Below are 19,421 nucleotides of genomic sequence, written 5' to 3'. Positions count from 1 at the left end.
TGATGAAGTCTGAGCACCTTGTGATTGTAACTGATATATATATATATTTTTACCTAAAGTGAAAGTATCTGATAAACTCCTTTAGTTATAAACTATAGAAAGCAACAGTTCATTTAGCTTCACTAAGAAAGCCAAAGTGCTAATTTGTGTTGTACTCCTCAGAATCATGCAGGAGAGATGCTACATTCTAATTTGATTTACACCGTTATGTTTGCAAAGTTTTTAATGGTTTTATATTGTTATTTATCTGTTTCTGTTAGCTTCCAGGAAGCTGTAGTTCTATGTTTGCGTTTGTTTGTAGTGAAAAGTGTCATTTTTTTATTATTGACAGTAAAATTAAAAATAATTTAAATGCTTTCACAATGTGTCCCTCATTTATTTATTAAAACATGTATAAGTATTATGAGAGTATAGATACATTTAAATATTGTATAGATACCAAAGTGAATAAAATTGTAATAAGATTCTTACAAAGGAAGTCTTACAGTGTTTATAGGTCTCGGAAAAGACTTAAATTGAACTTAGAACGTGTGTAGTTCAGATCAAAATGAATGCCTAGTTTGAAGATGGACGTCTGAGCGTCATTAGAAGTGATGAATTATTGGCTGGAGCACCCCACTGGTGTGTTTGAGAGATCAGCACCATGGACAGCTCTGAGGCACCCAGTCCTGAATGATAGATGCTGACCTGTAGATAGTTTGTCGGTTAGGTAACAGATTTAGGAAATCGTAAATCCAAAACAAAATATTAATAGGCTCGGTCCACTGTGCTGCTTTTGTTGCATAATAAACTGGATGAAATATGTAGATAGATATTGTAAAAAAAAAAAAAAGTAAATGTTTCATGATTTGTATGTCATATGGGATACCAAGAAGTCACTCACAGCTAAAAAAAACTGTGCAAAGGTGGAATCATTGTGGAAAATACTTTAAAATCTTTACTCATGAATGTGCCTATTTAAAGGTGCAATATGTAAGAGTTGATCACCATTTGAATTCACACTAGTATGGGACAGTGTATCACCAGAGTAGCCGCGAACTGCAGACAACTGCTCACCTTTAGAACGTGCACCATTGTTTAAGACACACCGTCAAGCACCAGTAGCCCTGTTGAGGTGGGAAGGCCATTCCTTTCCGAAATGGGCTGCGAGTCAAACCGAGCCAGGGTGGTAGATGTAATGGTAAAACAGTCGAGCTTATGCTCCCACTCCTGGTTGTGTGACTGGTTGCATGCTAACGCTTATCACCCCATTCAAGATTTTGGCTTTACAATGTGCGTAAACGACGTCTTTTCAAAGACTACGATTGCACTAGATGAGCTGTATGGGGCCAGTTTACTTAAAAAAAATATGTATACGTGTTTTTATCTTTAAACAAGTCCCCATCTACTTCAGTTGTCTAGGATAATGCAAAATTGCTGTGAAGCTCCAGACAGATTTGATGGACTCAAGGTGAGCGGATAAGGACTGAATCTTTATTTTTAAGTGAACTCTTCCTTTAATCTCAAAATCTCACGTAATGCTCCTTTAACTTGATGAGGAAACATGTTTTATGATGTAACAAGCTGTATCATCTTCAACACGCAGCACACTGTTGGATCACTACTAGGCTAATTTCTCCGCCTATCTCTCTCTCTCTCTCTCTGTCTGTCTCTCTCTCTCTCCTCCTCCTCCTCCTCCTCCTCCTCAGTGCCTCTCTCCCTCTCTCTCCCTCTCTCTCCCCAGTCTTCACCTAGGTCTCTCTCCCAGCTGAGGGGTGGAGGCTGACGGCCGATGTCTTTTTCCAGTGGAGAGAGGGATGGAGGAAAGAGGGAATTAGTAGCCATCCTTCAGTCGGTCCTCGCAGACAGCGACTTGATAATCGCAGCGCGGCCCCTCAGCAGGAGCATTTTGATGGGAGCAAAACGGCTTAAAATGACCCGGGGAGTGACCACCGTGTATCCGCTGCACAAGGTAGGCGAACACCTTTCAGCTCCTGATCACAGCTGCTTGAACGTAATCATCTGTTGTTTGGGGGACGGTGGGGGTGGAGAGTTACATAACAGTGGAAGACGAATCAGAAATTAATTAAGAGAATAATGAGCACTGGTAGAAGCAGCTGGGTGTCGATATGAACACGGGGATGAAGTGCGGCGGATCCCCCCCCCGGCTGTGACACGACGGAGGAGCCTGTTCGATGGAGGGAACTGGAAGGTGTTGAAGGGAAAATTTGCTCCCGCAGGCCCGCGGCCTCACGCCGCCGCTGGACCCGGGCTAATAAACGAGCCACGCCGGTGAAAACAATGGAAACATACGAGATTAGCAGGCTGTCATTATTATTGTGGTGTGGATCAGCCGCCATCTCCACGGCAACGGGAAATGTCCAGCCTGTTGGTTTGCTCTGTGCTTCCCTGCACCTGATCCCAGCCGCCAAACATCATGGAGCCCAGCCTGCTGTCATAAAATCACCCTGTTACTGTGCTTTATTCCAGGACTCACACGCACACAGCTGGTATGGAAGACCACGTCTGCCACTCACACATGAAACCAGTTATGAAAAACAGAGATTGTTGGGATTAAAAATTATTCCACTGGTGACATGGAAACAGTCGACATTATCAAATTAAACATGGACTTTTTGTCTCATACTTTCTGTCACTTTATATCCCACTATTTAGATTTTTTTTTTCTCGTACCTCTCATTATCTCATCATTTTGACATTCTATCCCCTAAATTATGACTTTTTCTCTCAAAATATCATCTTAATATCTCATAATTTAGACTTTCTATCCCACGTTTGTGACTTTTTGTCTCATGATTCTATTCCATAATTGTGACATATTTCTAATGATTTTTTTTATGCTTTGTCTCATGATTTGGTCTTTTTCTCTCAAAATATTGACTTAAGATCTCATAATTCAGGCTTTTTCTCATGATTTTGAATCTTTGTATCATTTCTTTGACGTGATAATTTCTATGACTTTTCTCAAGTAATTTTGACTTTTGTCTCATAGTTTGGATTTTTTTTCTCATTATTTTCACTTTTATCTCACTTTAAATCTCATAAATCAGACTTTTAATCTCATAATTTTAACTTTTTATTTCATAATTTTAACGTTCCTTACCATAATTATGACTTACCATGGGATGGATGCATTTTTTTTCTTCAACTGGTGATTATGGGCTTACATACAAGTGATCTCAATTAACCGACCTCAAGCTAATAAAGGTGAGCCAGTCGTCTGCTAACTAGCGAATTCATGTTTGCTCTCTAGATGTTAAAGACAGAAGCAATAAATAGCTTCATATAGCTGGAAAATCAAAATGTTTCTGTCTCTCATCTGAACATTATTACAGATCATACAAGAATTACAGCTCACCATACCTAGGAGACTATTAGGTCGTGACAGGGGACAAATTACATTTATGTATTACATTTATTTATTTCATTTAATTAGGTAGCTGAGACTGAAACCCAGCCCACCAACAAAGCAACGCAAATAAGACCAGACAACCATAACTGACATATGCTAATAAGAATAAAGAGTCAATAACGGGTTCAGGGCAGGTTGCAGTTCATACCTTTTAAACCGTAACCACATGGGATTTCAAGGATGAGTAGTTATTGGATCATATATTGTCGAAGAGACAAGATGTGAGGTAATGTGGAAGCTTAAGCAGCAGAGCTGTGTGGATAAATACCCTGAGATAATTCAAATATCACACATTAACACCAGGAAGCCCTTCTAGCTCACAATAACTGATCATTTCTTGCTAATTAATGTGAGAGGGATCCCTTTAATGTAGCACAATGTTAATTTAATCACTATTAAAACCATATCATTCCAAATCAATCCAGTTAATCTGTAGGCTCTGAATCTCTAATCGAATCTAACAAACATGAGGTGAATTATTCTACAATCTAACGAGATGTTTGATGACTAGATTTCATAATAAATCTTAGTCATAGTCTACTAAAAGCGCACTGGTTGTTTACCCACTACAATCGTTTCATCTTTAATAAATTCCCACAGAAGCTTCCTCCTCCAAACAAAAGGATCTTTCAGTTCGTGCTATGATCCAGTTAAGAGTACCACCTGCTTTGCAGCTGTAGCGGAGCAGAAAGCTGTTGTTCCTGACAGTGGTTGTAGTGAAGTGTACCTCTGAAGGACGGATCCTGGTAGTAACACAGTATCTGGCAACATGATGATTCAGAGCTGTGTCAGTTTAAAGGTTTGCTTGAGAACGTGAAAAGGATGTTATGTTTCTCCCGGCGACAAACAGAGAGGTTTAACTGAGCCCTCAGTTAATAACGAGACAGCGGGCTTTCTGTTTGACGGCTGTGAGGCTGTAATTTCCACCAAGGATGGAAATTACTTTTCAAAATCCTATTTTTGGACCCCTCACTCTAACATTTTCTCACCAACGACTCTCTGTTCGCTTACCGTCCAGACTCTGTAGTCCAGATGAGTGAGGATCTGTTGATGAGTGCCTTCTCTCTCAAAGCTCAAAGCAATGAGCTCCGCAGCAGCTTGGTAGACATGTTTTGCACCTCCGGGCAAAAACACAGTCTGTCCTACTGTAGCTTATTGGTGAAGGTTGGTGGGGGCTGAATTCAGAATGAAGGGAACACCTGCAGACACACAAATCACGGACAGCTTCATCATTCTCATAATATTTCTGAGGGCTGGGCAATATATTGTAATATTCTCACATGACATAAGTGGTGTCTTTTCTTGGTTTTAAAAGCTGCATTACAGTAAAGTTCTACTTGTTCTAATACTTGCCTTTAACCACTGAGTCATTGTATCCACATTACTGATGGCAATTAATACAAAATCTTATTGTGTTAATATTCTCCAAAAGTACTGCACTTACAAGATTGTTCAGAATTGATATTGAGGCATTTGATCAATATTATGATACAATGTTGTAGCATAATTTTGACTTTTTGACCCTTACTATGACCTTATATCTGAGAATTTCCATTTTATGAAATTATTATGACTTTCTATGAAGTAATTTAGACTTCTCGACTCATAATTTTGCTTTTTGTCTCATAATGTTGCTTTTTGTCTCACCATTTTGACTTTTTGTCTCACCATTTTGACTTTAATCCCATAATATCAACCTTATTTCTCATAAATGGGACTTTTTATCTCATAGTTCTTTCTTATCTCATAATTACGACTTTCCATGTGATGGACAGGGCTGGACTGACCATAGGGCATACCGGGCAATGCCCGCCGGGCCGACGCACATTTTTGGGCCGGGGCTATCATAATTTAATATTTTTTAAAAAGTTTATTATGCCAATTTACTTACGACCGCAACGGAAGAGTATCTGAGACACGAATCGCGGCCCATTGGTTGACTGTCTTAAAGGACATTGAGCTAGTCTAATGAAATCTCAGGCCACGCCCCGCCTCCCTCCTGGCCAGCCCTCATCTCCCCTTGAAAAATCTGCTGTTTAGAGGTCTAACGGAGTTTGAGATGGATAGATCACAAAAGAGCAAGGGGGGTCCAGAGAAGCTGCGGGAGAAAAGACGTAAAAGCCTGCAAGTGGAAGCAGCAAAATGTGCTAAAATTACAGAGATGTTTGCCACCACCACACCCACACGTTCAATTGCAGATGCAGGTGAAGGGCCATCATCATCAACATCTAGCAGCAGTGCAGCGGCAGTCCAAAGTGCTCAAGCTGCCGAAGTAACGCAAAGGGATGTGCAACAGAGTAACGTTAGTTACACAGATGAGGAAAGTGTCCCTATTCAAATTGATTCGGAGGAGGTGGTGAGAGACGTGACGCAGCAGGGACAGATTGAGGAAGGAATAGTTACGAGTCCGGTAAGAGGTAGCCAATATGTTGGCAGAGTGAAGGGAGGGACATGTAGGGAAGGCAGAGGGCTTTTTTTGAGGCGTGTGTGTGTGTGTGTGTGTGTGTGTGTGTGTGTGTGTGTGTGTGTGTGTGTGTGTGTGTGTGTGTGTGTGTGTGTGTCACTCGTGCATTTAAGTGTTTGTCGACAACCTGCAGTCCTGCACCTTTAGCCTACCTAGCTGCTACTCGCAAATGAACCGTCTGCCAATTAATAGGCCATATTGCCATCCACATCAAATTAACGAGTGGTCTTCTGTCGCGATTGAAATTCGAAATTGTTGTCAGTCTTCACGCAGTGCACCAAATAAACCCCCAGCGCTGATGTACGTTATATAAACGACATGGCTCTGACTACTAGATTTCTAGGTAGATACACGTAGGCCTACACACACGCAGAATGATGATAGAAAATGTTACGTGTAGCCTACATCTTCACTAAATAGTAGGCTATCTGGTGGAATTGTAGGCTAACACTGTGCAATTCGTGCAAATGCTGTCATGACATTTGACATGGTCTCACTGTAGGCCTAATTTATCTTGACTTATCTTATTTGTGTTTGTGAACAGTACATTTTATTAAACACTTGTCTAAAGACATCTCTAGCAGTGTTTTGTTTGACGATAAATTATGCTACAAGGTGGGAATTTTGTCACTGTGGCCTTCTCTTCCAAGTCTGAGTATTGTAATGAGAGTATTAAAAGACTGTATAATACTACTACTACTACTACTACTACTACTACTAATAATAATAATAATAATAATAATAATTAAGAATAATCTTTTACTAAGGTTATTTGCTTTCATGCAGGTTACTGTGGTTTAATGTTTGAAACAAAACAGTGAGCGCATATATCCTTTGATGTGTCGCATGCCTCAGCATATTGTTTAAATAATCATGGTGGGCCGCTATGGCCAAAAATGCCCGGGCCGTTTTTTGGTCCCAGTCCAGCCCTGGTGATGGATACATTTCTTCGATCAAAAATATTTGATTTTGTTGCCCAGTCTTGGCATTCATGAGGAGGAGATTTGAGGAGTTTCCAAAATATCATAATACATATTTCATGTATAGCTTTGTTTGTTTGTTTGTTTGTTAATTGCAATATAAATCAAAGATCCTATCACCCCAGTATTTCTTACACGTAATATTCTTGTTAAAGATATTATGTTATATTATGATATATGAGTTGAACATCTGTAAAAGACAAGACAGCTAAACATGATGGCGAGGCTATAAATAGAATTAAATGATCTGATGCATTAACAATACAATAAGGTTTTAGAGGTTGTCGTCAGTTTGGGATACACCAAAAATGCTCAAAACATGAACAAAACATAATTAATAACAATAAATTACATAATTACTTAGCATAAATTGCTGATTTGAATCACCAGACTGTCTTTTGACAGCCATCATATTGTACTGTCAGGGAAGCTGTCATTTTTCATAAACTTAAGCAACCCAATCGCTAAAGTAAATGTTGGCAATATGTTACTATACTACTACTACTACCTTTACATTACTTATGGTACAAATTTCAATTATCTGCACAAATACATCTTGGTTGGGGTTAGGATAAGATCATGTTTTGTAATGTCCAACAGATATGCAATTTTTTGGGCCAAATATAAAGAAGTCAAAAAAATATGATATCCATATCAAGACGTGTTTATATCACACAGATTTTTTTTGCAACAATCCCTAAAATCTGGTTATCAAACACTTGTGATGAAGATGTATGTCATGGGGGTAGGATATTTTGCAGTTCAATAATACATTTTATAGTCTTGTTTAAAACATTCAGTTTTTTTTGCCACAGACATGGCTAAAAAAAAAAAAAAATAAATGCCACAATGTCTCATTAAATGCACCCAAGGGTTTCATGCTTTCAAATGCCAGAATGTCTCCAGGAGTTTGCCCTTGTTAAGAAACATCGGCCCAGCTATTATACCACCATTGTCCCCTCCACCTCCTGACATGAAAGTCAGCTCAAACATAACTGTACCTGCTGTTTGCAGAAAGGTAAAATATCAACATTTTATTTTAGTGACTGGGCTACAAAAAAGGTCAAATTTGGATCTGGTAATCCATTTCTAACCTTGTCATGTTAATGCTAAACCTTGATGGATTGCAACAGTAAAATACTGGCCCCGGCTTCATGCTGGGGATTTCACATTTTTAATGGAGATATTTTAAGACTTTATAGATTGGCCTTAATCCATAATGAAAATACATTTTGGTCGTTAAGAATCCACTTTGATGTCGGTTATCCTCTGGATAACCTGCTTTGTATGTTTAGCTATCTCATTGTGGAGACAGTTCAATTCCCCTCAAACGTCTACTTGTCAACAATACCATCACTATAAAGCCATTAAACCTTTCCTCTTTATTTTATTTTTGGGCAATTAGAGTGAACTGATCCGTGAACTGGTCTACCAGCCTGCATGATCCTATGTAATTGGGTCACATGCAATGCACTAATGAGTGGTTTCCATTGACAGCAATGGCTTTTTTTTTTTTGCTGTATTTTTGCAAATCCCTCATTAGATGAGGCTAGTTTTCATCCACTGAGCACCATTGTTGTCTAAAAAGACAGAGTAAGACTGTGGTAAGATTTTAAAATTATTTTTTATGTTCCATCCATACTGCCTGTGCTCAGCTGTTTCTGTGCCTAAAAATAGCTCCTGTCCCTCTGTGGCCTCAGCTCAATTATGGCCACATCTGGATCGATCTTCCTGGTTGAAATTTACACTACACAGTGGAGTTAATGAAAAAGAAATCACTAGAAACAAAATTATGATTACAGTGAGAGTCTGCTGATATGTTCATGCCTCCTGAGACACTTTCTGTTGAGTTATAAGGGTGATCCGACACAGCATGTTACCGCATCCTGCTGCAAGTTTTCAGCAAAGGCTCCCCATAACCATTAGTGAAACAAACCATCTTGTATGCCATAAACTCCAGTGATTCAATTTAGTCCATAAGTAACTTCATGAGTGGCCACTGGTTCCCCATTACACCTGCTTAACCAATCTAATTAACCATTTGCTAAGCCCTTCCTCCCATTAGTTATCATCCAATCATTGCATACAAGAGTTTGAAGGGTTTGTTACGCTTTTTAACTTTAAAAAATAAGAATTATTATATTTAAACATAAAATGTAAACAAACGTAAACAAACGTATTATACTGAATTCTGAATTTAAACATCTAGAAATAACTAGACCTTTTTTATATTTTTTCTTGATGGTGCATTTCAGTGGGTCACCTGTTGCTGTAACTTTCAGGATGGAGTGAGGAAGGAAGTCAGTGAATGAGTCTAAATGTATTAAATAAAGTAAATAAGCCTTTCTTTGCCCAAGAATGATTTATAACTGAGTCACATTCAATAGATCTTGACTGCTTATTTGTGTTTCGTCACATTTCTTGGCGACAGTGTTTATTTGCCCTGAATGTGAATGCATTCACATCAACCTCTCACTAAACTCAGAACTCACCAGAGTTCTTTCTCTTCGTCTCTCCTCCCCTCTCTGTCACGTCACATTCATGAAGCAATGTAAATTACCCCTGCAGCTCCAGTTAGCAGTCAAACGGTGGAGCTCACCTTCACGGATCACTGCTGCAGTAAGGTTGATAAATGGGAGTGAAGATACATCCACTTTCTATTTCAAAAGATTAGAAGTAACCTCTGAGCTCTCCAGCCTTCTCCAGGAGACCTGACTCTGCACCCAACGTTCTCTTTCTTAGGCTAGTGCTAGTTAAGCCTAAAGCAGCCTTAAGGCAGCCATTGCAGACTTAGGGGCTCGTGACTGACAGCCCTTTGTCGTCCCCCAGTCACAAAATATGCTAAGGCCGAAAAGACGATCAGTTAGCAAATGGACAAACTGAAGTGACACACACTGTCTATGCTTACTACAATAGAGCGCCTCTTTTCATGCTGTTACCATGGTTTTCTCTCTCTCCACAGTGCTGTGTCAGCCCTTGTCACAATCATTGGGTTGCTACTCGGCACGACTGCTAACGTAATGAGAGTTGCTCTGTGATACTGGTCTATCTATCCCTTCGGTCACATAGGGCTTGCCGGCAGGACCTTGCAAAATATGTTGTGCTGGTGAAACCAAAAGGGCACTGAAAACCCTTACTGATATGGGGCTAGTTAGCTGTTAGCAGCCAGTGAGCAGCAGAGTCCTGCTGTGGGAGCTAAAAGCTAACAGAGCTAATAGCTTACACTTCAGGTGAGCCAAATACGCAGCAGAGAGTTTCTGTTCAGAGGAACATCAACAGTTAAACAGTGAAGTTTAATGTGACAACACAGCGAGTTTATACTAAACAGATATACTGAAGTACTTTAGCTCACTACAGTTTGGAGGTAAAAGTACTTTTGAGTTACAGAGGCTTTACATCCGTTTGCATTTTACCAAACGAAAGTTACCAGATATGTAACCAGGTGGTGGAGTAGTGGTTTCAGGTCACAAAGACCTCCATGCAAAGACAGAGAATCTCTGTCCTAGTTCTTTTGTCTCAACCCTGTATTTTACAGTTTACTCATAACTTTATACCACTTCTTTGAATTAACCAAAATAAATCAATGAATAGCTAACATCTACATATAACAATGAAGTAAAGAAATGTCCTTGAGATCGGTGATCGGTGGTGGTCGACACTGCTTTGGGGCGACCCTATTTGAGTATTTGTAATTTGAACAAGATACTTTTTGATGTATTTATGCCCAAGTCTGTTTGTTGGTTAATACATTGATTACTTAACAGCGCATAATCAGTGAATCTATGAACCATTTACATCCCTAGTCCACATAGTCACTTGATCCACTGTATTATGAAAATCTTCCCTACGTCCTGCAAGAGTAAACTACAACATCAGCAACTACTGTTAATTATAATTGATTTTATTCTTTACCGTCAGCTCCATCATATCAAACGTGCTCCAAACAACAAGCCTGCATGATAATATTTCTATTCACCGATATTCAGCTGTTGCAGAAAAAAATAAATGAAACACTACCAGCTGTTACATGAATGACACCTCTATGCACAAAGCAGATACATTCAGTACATTGTTATTCCTCAGGCCCTCTGAAACAAGATGAAACAGACAAATGTTATCCAAAGCCGTGTGGCCTCATCCATCCAGTACATTCCTGCTATATTGTGAGCACTTGGTAGACTGAGCTGTGGCGTTGCTATGGAAACCAGTTGCTGCTCAAGCTCATAATATTCCCCCGTGAATGGAGAGCAGAACGGCTTCAGCACGGCCATTTGTTCCAGCGGTAAAAACACTGATGGTGGCTAAGGCAATGTGCAAAGTAAAGCGAATCTGTCCACATGAAGCACGGCAGGGAAAAAAAAAAAAAAAAAAAACTGTGTATGCGACAGCCACATCAGAGGGATCACATAACAATTCCATTGTACTTTGCAGGCGCCAGATTTATTTCTCCCTCGGTGGAGGTCAGATTAGCTCCCGAACAGAACAGAGCAGTGATACATTGTAAATCATATAATGAATGCGCCATAAACTTCCATACGTTATGTTTGATTCAGTCACACGCTAACTCATGCAAACCTTTGGGGGAGCTCAAAATGATTTTTCTTCATCTCTTTTTACCAGCAGCTGGTCTATGGAAGATTTAAAATGTGTGTGTGTGTGTGTGTGTGCGTGTGTGTGTGTGTGTGTGTGTGTGTGTGTGTGTGTGTGTCCATTTACTGTCAAAATTAATTTATGTTGAAAGTTACTCTTGGTAACACTTTATAATAGCCATCATTAATAAATGGTCAAATTATAGTTAATTATGTACATACATCACAGCTTATTTTACTTGTTGTTCTTTGTCATTTTTGTTGGCTGTTTTTTTTTTTTTTTGGTTGGTAGTTATTTGTTTGCTTTCTTTTTTAGCGGGCTGGTTGGTTGCTTGGTTTCTTGTTTTTTTTATTATTTGGTTGGTAGGGTTTTTTTTGTCTGTTGGATGGTTATTTTTTTGGTTCCCCTTTTAGTTGGTTGGTTGGTTGTTCTATTTTTTGTATTTGGTTGGTTGTTTGCTGGTTGCTTAGTTGTCGTTTAGCTGTTTGTTGGTTGTTGTCTTTCTTACTTTCTTTAACATTGCAAAGATGTTTAATTTCAGTACAAGTTGATGTGGAATCTTAGATTTGGTGAGCTCAGATTATGGTCAAGCAGTTTTGGTTGGTTTATAATATATGGTGATCCAGGGCTACTGATCTTGATATTGAATTAAGCTTTATGTATTAAAAGGCTTTGGAGGAGGTATGGTCTCTTCTGAGTGCCATTCTAGTTAATAAATATAAATGTAACAATTTACTAATGATGGTTATTATAAAACGTTACCTTACTCTTTAATAATTAAATAAACTCTTTAATTACTACATACTTTTCCCAGCCACATTAAAATCACACCATAGAGGAAAAGGTGATTTAAGGTTCTGTGTTTTCTGTCACCTGCACAGGTGGAGAAGCTCTGGATGTTTTGTTGCACTGGGTGACCATCTCATACTAAAAATGTTTTTGACAAGCGCTTATTTGAGCCAGTTAGGTCAGACGACTGTCAGGAATATAAATATAGACATGGCTACAGTTTAGGTCACAGTTAAAACTCTGCTCTGACCCGATTTCCAAACCTTTATATATCTTCAGTGGATAATTATCCTACTTCACAGACCTATTCATATATGGTCATTTCACAGTCTGGTTTCCTTGTGGGTGCTGAGGAGCTCCCGAACACCCACAAAGCATTACAACCAGGTTACACACTCACTCTTTACTGCAGGAGCTACTGTGACAAAGTGAGGCTTGCTTTTTGCAGTGTGGGTGGTGACACGTTTTCTCTCGGCCTCACTGTAGCTGCAGTTTTTGCACTGAGACTGTTTAGTACTACAGGCAAATCAGCACACTGGTCTCAACTCATGTGGTGGTGGTACTGGAAACAAAGGCAGAGTAGGAGGTCTATTGTTAATGATATCATCTGCATGCTTGCCTTGTTTGTGTTGCTGCCAATCAATCTGAGAGTACGTCCACATTAAGTCTTTTTGAAGTCTGTTCTTTTGACTGAAGCAGCGTATTTCTTCCCCCAGAAGAGCCTCCAGAGTGTATAAATCTTATTATCGGGCTGTCACTTGGCAGAATAACCGTATGTGTGAAGACCAGTCCGGCAGGAGTTGCGTGTCAGCAGCAGAGATAATACATCTCAAACTTTGTCTGTGATTGCACATTTTAAGCATTAACATGGCTAATTATACAGCACAGTCATTGCCACAGCCATGAATAAAATTATGATTTGGCTGAGATACAAAGGTTTGTTGTTATTTCTGGAGCTTCACAGCAAGACAGCGTTGCAGCATTCTCCTAAACAACTGAAGTAACTGGAGACTTGTTTTAATATGTCCAAAAACACCTGAAAAAAACAAAATAAAAACAAAATCTTCGGGACCTTGTGTCATGGGTGTGAATGTTATCAGGTTTGTGTGAACTAGTCCTTTAATTATCAGAGTACTTCTGGCTAAAGCTGTCAGAAAAGTAGTGCAGTAACATTTCTTGAAACTGAAATCGAAAAAGTGCATGTACCTCAGAGTTTAACCTTTTATTGTAAAGGTGGTTTGTCACGAGAAAGTCTCGTCCTCATTTGCTCTGAATAAGTGCGGAATGAACAAGCTTCTTGAACTTGCTTATAACCCCCGATCACCACATTTTCCCTCTCTAACAGGCTTGAATCCACCTAGAAACCCCATGGAGCAGGATGTGGAGAGCCCGGCCATCATCAGACAGCCCAAGCTGCCAAAGCAGGCCCGTGAGGACCTGCCTAAACGGCTTAAAGAGATGGACAGAACGAAGAAGATCCAGCGGTACGTCCAGAAAGACGGCAAGTGCAACGTCCATCATGGAAACGTCCGGGAGACGTACCGTTACCTGACGGACATTTTCACCACGCTGGTAGACCTCAAATGGAGGTTCAACCTCTTCATCTTTGTGCTGGTGTACACAGTGACTTGGCTCTTCTTCGGCTTCATGTGGTGGCTTATTGCATACCTCCGGGGCGATCTGGACCATTTAGCAGACAACAAGTGGACTCCATGTGTCAATAACCTCAATGGGTTTGTATCAGCTTTTCTGTTCTCCATTGAGACGGAGACCACCATTGGTTATGGATACAGAGTCATCACGGACAAATGCCCCGAGGGGATACTTCTGCTTTTAATTCAGTCTGTGCTGGGATCTATCGTGAATGCCTTCATGGTGGGCTGCATGTTTGTTAAGATCTCACAGCCCAAGAAGCGAGCTGAGACACTAGTGTTTTCCACCAATGCGGTCATCTCAATGAGAGATGGACGGCTGTGCCTGATGTTCCGAGTTGGAGACCTCCGAAACTCGCACATCGTGGAGGCGTCAATCAGGGCCAAGCTCATCAAGTCAAAGCAGACCAAGGAAGGGGAGTTCATCCCTTTGAACCAGACAGACATAAATGTTGGCTACAACACGGGAGATGACAGGCTGTTCCTCGTGTCGCCGCTCATCATCTGCCATGAGATAAACCAGCACAGCCCCTTCTGGGATATCTCACAAGCCCACCTGGCCAAGGAAGAGCTGGAGATTGTTGTGATTCTGGAGGGGATGGTGGAGGCCACAGGTGAGTTTTCAGACACTTAAAAAGTGTACATCGGTTGTTCCTTTTTATCCCACATGTTTAGAAAATACGTGATCATTGTGTTTCATTACCTTGGATTTAAGGAGTTGCCTCTTTTTTACTGAGTCTTTTCTCAAAGTGTTCAATCATCCACCATCCTTCAGTTTATGACTAAATACCTGCAAAGCAGCCTCCACTGTACTTGTGTTTTGAGATACTTAGCAAATGTTGGCATACTAACGCACAAAGATATAATCATCAGCATGGTGTGAACCATACCTGCTAGCATGTTGTCATGTGTAGCAGGCTAATGTTAGGCAATGGTATGAGATTTTCACTGTATGATAACCATCTTAGAAAACATCACGATTTAGGATGTACAGTATTACAAAAAAAAAAATTATCAGTTGCAATACAATTAAAAGGATTAAAACAGAGGTAGGTTTTTCTTTTGGTTGAAAAGGCACTTTAGTTGAATTTTATTTAAGTGATTATGTCTTGACACACATGAAATTTGATATAACCTTGAAATACTAAATTGACACTAATAACAACAATAATAACTAAAAACACTAATATTGTAGAATTCAATATTGTAGATAATTGTCAATTTTTCCATATCTTGAAGCTGTTATATCACTGCAACTCAAGCCCTGTCAGTGAGCTTCTGTGGCCCTTGAGAGAAATCACTCTGATTGGCTGATCAGCTACGCGAAATCAGAAGAAAAACAGGAAAAGAAAAGCCAGTCGCTACTGTGTCCATGATTTCTCCTATTCAGTGAAGTTTTTCCCATGTGCAGTGTGTTGAAGTACAGCTTTTTGGCCGAGACACTGGCGACATGATGCCGTGCACACAGTCTTCACTGCCACCAGTTCTTTTTGTGTCAGTTTGGTGTGTCTGGGCCAAGCGCTCAGGAAGGGTGCCAGACTTTGTAGCCAATTTTTGCAGTGGCCAACCTGTGTAATTACGTTACATGATGCACTGTGGCCCAAAAATACTTTTTTTTCCCCATAAGCTCACATTGTGAAAGAAGCATTTGTAAAACAGTTGAGAAATCTGTGTTGAGAAATCTGTGTTACAACCTCTGCAGAACGATCTGTTTCAATGTCAGAATTGGAGCCATTCGGTCTGATAAAATTAGGAAATTCCTAGAAAAAAACGCTGGTTTACGCATGCACTGTGTCCAGATTGAACGTCACGTCCTTGATCTGGGCCTTTAGCATTTAGCTCAAAGCACCACAGCCTCTTTGAGCTGATAACATGGTTGTAGACTCAGTAGTAAATTTCTCTATCCACCTTATTCCTGACTTTGTGAGTTTACCCATGGTTCATAGTGGTAGTCGGCTTTGCTCTTCCGGTTGAACTGGTTGAACTGGTTGAACTGGTTGAACTCGGTGTTTACGTAGCTGTTAAGCTCACTCTAAAAAACGGCTTTTAACACAAAGAAAGCGACAAAATTGACAAAAATCAGAGGTGGATACACAGTACGGATGTGCCTCGTCCGTCAGTAATTATCTGTCATGGCAGCCCCCATAGGTTTCTGAGGAAACGGGTGGATACTGATTGTGACCAAACCCAAAACTGGTGTATCCCATTCCTGTGTTCCTAGCCCTATGCTTATGCTCAGTTTAATTGAATTTGATACATTACATCTTTACATCTTGTCATTACTGTCATCTCTAACCATTGTTTGCATGTATAGGCCTCATAATAGAACTTCAAATCTTCCCCCTCACAGTATAAATTATTTTGTCTGACATACAGATCTATAGAGGACTTCATTCTATCATTGCTGCTGTCAGATCCAAACCATTGTGTGACAACAAGTAGACTGATGCCCATTACTCGCCAGCTGCCTGTCAACATGAACTGAAATATGCACAGAAAGAAAGAAATGAAGGCTGAGTCTTGAGTAGAAACTAGAGCTGTGAGCTCACCCAGTAGCTTCACCCAACATCTCAACTAAAATGTTTAATAATAACTTGGAGAAGGTGGTGTCAATATGCCTGATATCTTTTAGAAAATAGTATGCAATATTTTTTCTCACTAACAGTCATAAAAAAAATGAACCGATTACATAAAGTTTGAGTAGTGTGGTTTCAAGCAGCTGCTGCTGGAGGCTCACAGAGGACTTTCCTGCTGACAGCTGAGCCAAACAGGACACTGTTTCATGTCTCAAAACACAAGTAAGCGACATCTGACAGTAATTAAAAGACACTGGCCTCTGAGACACAGAGAGGGGGTTATCCGTCTGGTTAACTGTGAAGGACTGGATAATAAAATTTCAGATCACCAAGACCGAATTAAAACATATGTGCACCGATAAAATCATCTCATCAGTCATGTTTAGAACTTTTCAAGACGGCGAACAAACGACGAACAAAACCAAAACTGTAGAGACTAAAAACTGGGGGGGGGGGGTGGGCTAATAACACCAACAGTGACAGTTTTGCATACACATTTCAACCTAACACTAACACTTCTTGAAAACGAAAGCTGCTCTGTGGACTATTGAGAGCTGAGGTTTTGAGCTGAGGGGTGGAGGGAGTGGTGTGAGGCAACAACAATGCATGAGGTGTTTTGCAGAAACATGAAGTTAGTTTGCTTCAAAATCTGTACTCCTTCATATTTCATAACTCCTGTAAAACATATTTTTTGATTTATTCTGACTTACATGCTCTGAGTATGTCCATATGTGTCCAGCCCAAATAAATCCACAACTAATCATAGCTATGACACTACAACTTGTTTTATTTTAGCCTATATATATTTACTTTTTGGCAAATCGGTTCAGTGAAAGTGAGAATGCCAAATTACCTTTTAGCAGTTCATACATATTTCTGATTTTCAGAATTGATTTTTATTTGTTTTTTTTTTTGTTTGTTTTTGTTTTTTTTAAATGTGCCACTTTGGTCTGATGCAGCATATAATCAGCAAAGTTACTTGTAGCTGAAGTTATCAAACAAAAGTAGTGGAGTAAAAAATAAAATATTTGCCTCTAATGTTGTAGAGTGGAAGTATAAAGAAGCAAAACATGGAAATACTCAAGTAAGGTACCTCAAAATTGAATGTAAGTATAGTACTTGAGTAATTGTATTGAGGTACATTCCATCACTGTAAATAGTCAAGTACTCCAAAATTGAGCTTGCGCTCAGTATTTCCATAAAATGTACTTAATGTACTTTCCATTACTTAAACCTCCATAAACATGCAGATAAATCATAGACAAAGGATGCTCCTTGTAACTGCAAAACTTGCCCTAGAATCCTTATATTTTTAGGTTTTCATCACTATTACATGAATATGATGATAGCCGTCTGTAAATTTATAGATGCAACACAAACAAGAGCTGCTAAAAGGTAATTCAGCATGCTTTTACTGAACCAATTTGCCAAAATGTCTATAATTATATATGCTAAAATATTGAAAAATGTCAGCGCTATGAATCCACGGTAACATAATATTTGTATGCATATATTTACTGGGATGAGCAAATGCACTATTTTATATTTGTATCTGTTTCTGACTATCAGCTAAATTATTTATATCCTTAGCTGTACTCTGAATGGGTAATGGGCTGATACGGAAGTGGGCGTGGCCAATATACAATTTGTACATTTAAGCATGACATTGCTGAGCTGATGGGAAGTTGCTATATTTATCTATTAGAAAAGTATTTATAGAACAGATATTGACACGTGTACTCGGGTGATAAAAAACACAACATCTGTAGCAGATACCACAGATTAAAAAACAACATTTAAACCAACATTTTAGTTTTTTGTTCGTAATTTGCTCAAAATGGACTTTCCCATGAATCCACTGCACAGACCCCACTTTTAATCATTATCGTTGCATTGTGTGTCCAGGCATGACGTGCCAGGCGAGGAGTTCCTACGTCAGCAGCGAGATCAAGTGGGGCTACCGCTTCACCCCGGTCCTGACGCTGGAGGACGGCTTCTACGAGGTGGACTACAACAGCTTTCACGACATCTACGAGACCAACACCCCCCCTTACAGTGCCAAAGAGCTCTCCGACATGGCCAACCGCAGCCGACTGCCCCTCACTTGGTCGCTCGCCAGCAAGCTGAGCCAGCAGGGACTGCCAGAGTCCGAGCAGGAGGGTCAGGAGACCAAGACCGGCCTGGACGAGCAAGGGAAGAGCCAGCAGACTGAGAGGAACGGGGACATTGCCAACATCGAGAGCGAGTCTAAAGTGTGAGAGACGGCGCGCGTGAGGTCTGTGTGAGATTACTGCGTGCTGTGCGTCTCGCCGCGAGAGCCTGCGGTGAGACTGCGAAGTACGAGACGAGGACAAACGAGCACAGTAGACCAAGTCCCCCTGCACCTGCACCAAGACCCGCTTCTTCTCAGTGATTCACCCCCCCAAAAACAACATCTGTGTAGACATGTGGCCCGCCGCTGAACTGGAATCCCTTTTTGCGGCAAGTGCATGTTTCAACTATAATGTGATGTCCTCCTGATGAGATTCCCATTATTTTTTCTATTAAGATATTCCTAGGGGCATTTGCATAAGTATTTTTGTATATACTATAACACGTTTTGAATTATTTGTTTTGTTGCGGTGTGAATATTTGACAGATGTTTGATACTAATAATACCTTTTAGGTTAGTTCTGTATATATTCTATGCCTTACTGTGTGTATAAAGCTTTCATTATTTGTTTTTGTTTTTTTTTTCCTCTCCTTTTTTTTCAGAAATATATTAGCATGTATAAACATCATCAGCAGTTAATTTATCTCGTATTGTGTATATACTGTATAACGATAATGTTATAAGGAACACACACACACACATCTCAATGGATGCAAACTAGTTTAAACCAATGACGAATACTTCCCCGAATGATAAATGTCTGTTTATGGTAGTACTACACGTCTGCAGTACAACTCGAGAAGCCA

At 39.9% G+C, this 19,421-nt stretch overlaps 1 protein-coding gene across 2 annotated transcripts; it reads left to right on the top strand.

The window, feature by feature from the left end:
• Positions 1 to 1,632: 1,632 nt before the first annotated feature.
• kcnj6 (potassium inwardly rectifying channel subfamily J member 6) lies at positions 1,633 to 19,181 on the top strand. 2 transcript variants are annotated; one of them, XM_037119259.1, is made up of 3 exons: positions 1,633 to 1,951; positions 13,581 to 14,501; positions 18,369 to 19,181. In XM_037119259.1, the coding sequence occupies exons 2-3, from the start codon at positions 13,604 to 13,606 to the stop codon at positions 18,719 to 18,721; spliced, it is 1,251 nt and encodes a 416-aa protein (XP_036975154.1). In that variant the 5' UTR covers positions 1,633 to 1,951; positions 13,581 to 13,603; the 3' UTR covers positions 18,722 to 19,181. The 2 variants fall into 2 exon arrangements, with proteins under 2 accessions (XP_036975154.1, XP_036975155.1); XM_037119260.1 differs by lacking the exon at positions 1,633 to 1,951 and adding an exon at positions 5,522 to 5,822.
• Positions 19,182 to 19,421: the final 240 nt, after the last annotated feature.

The sequence above is a fragment of the Acanthopagrus latus genome, chromosome 13 (assembly GCF_904848185.1).
Source record: "Acanthopagrus latus isolate v.2019 chromosome 13, fAcaLat1.1, whole genome shotgun sequence".
Taxonomy (NCBI): Eukaryota; Metazoa; Chordata; class Actinopteri; order Spariformes; family Sparidae; genus Acanthopagrus; species Acanthopagrus latus.
This window is presented reverse-complemented; position numbering and strand designations above follow the sequence as displayed.

Coding starts and splice junctions, on each gene's coding strand:
- kcnj6 (XM_037119259.1), top strand. CDS start 13,604: ATGGAGCAGGATGTGGAGAGCCCGGCCATCATCAGACAGCCCAAGCTG. Junction 14,502..18,368: donor GGGGATGGTGGAGGCCACAG/GTGAGTTTTCAG, acceptor TTGTGTGTCCAG/GCATGACGTGCCAGGCGAGG.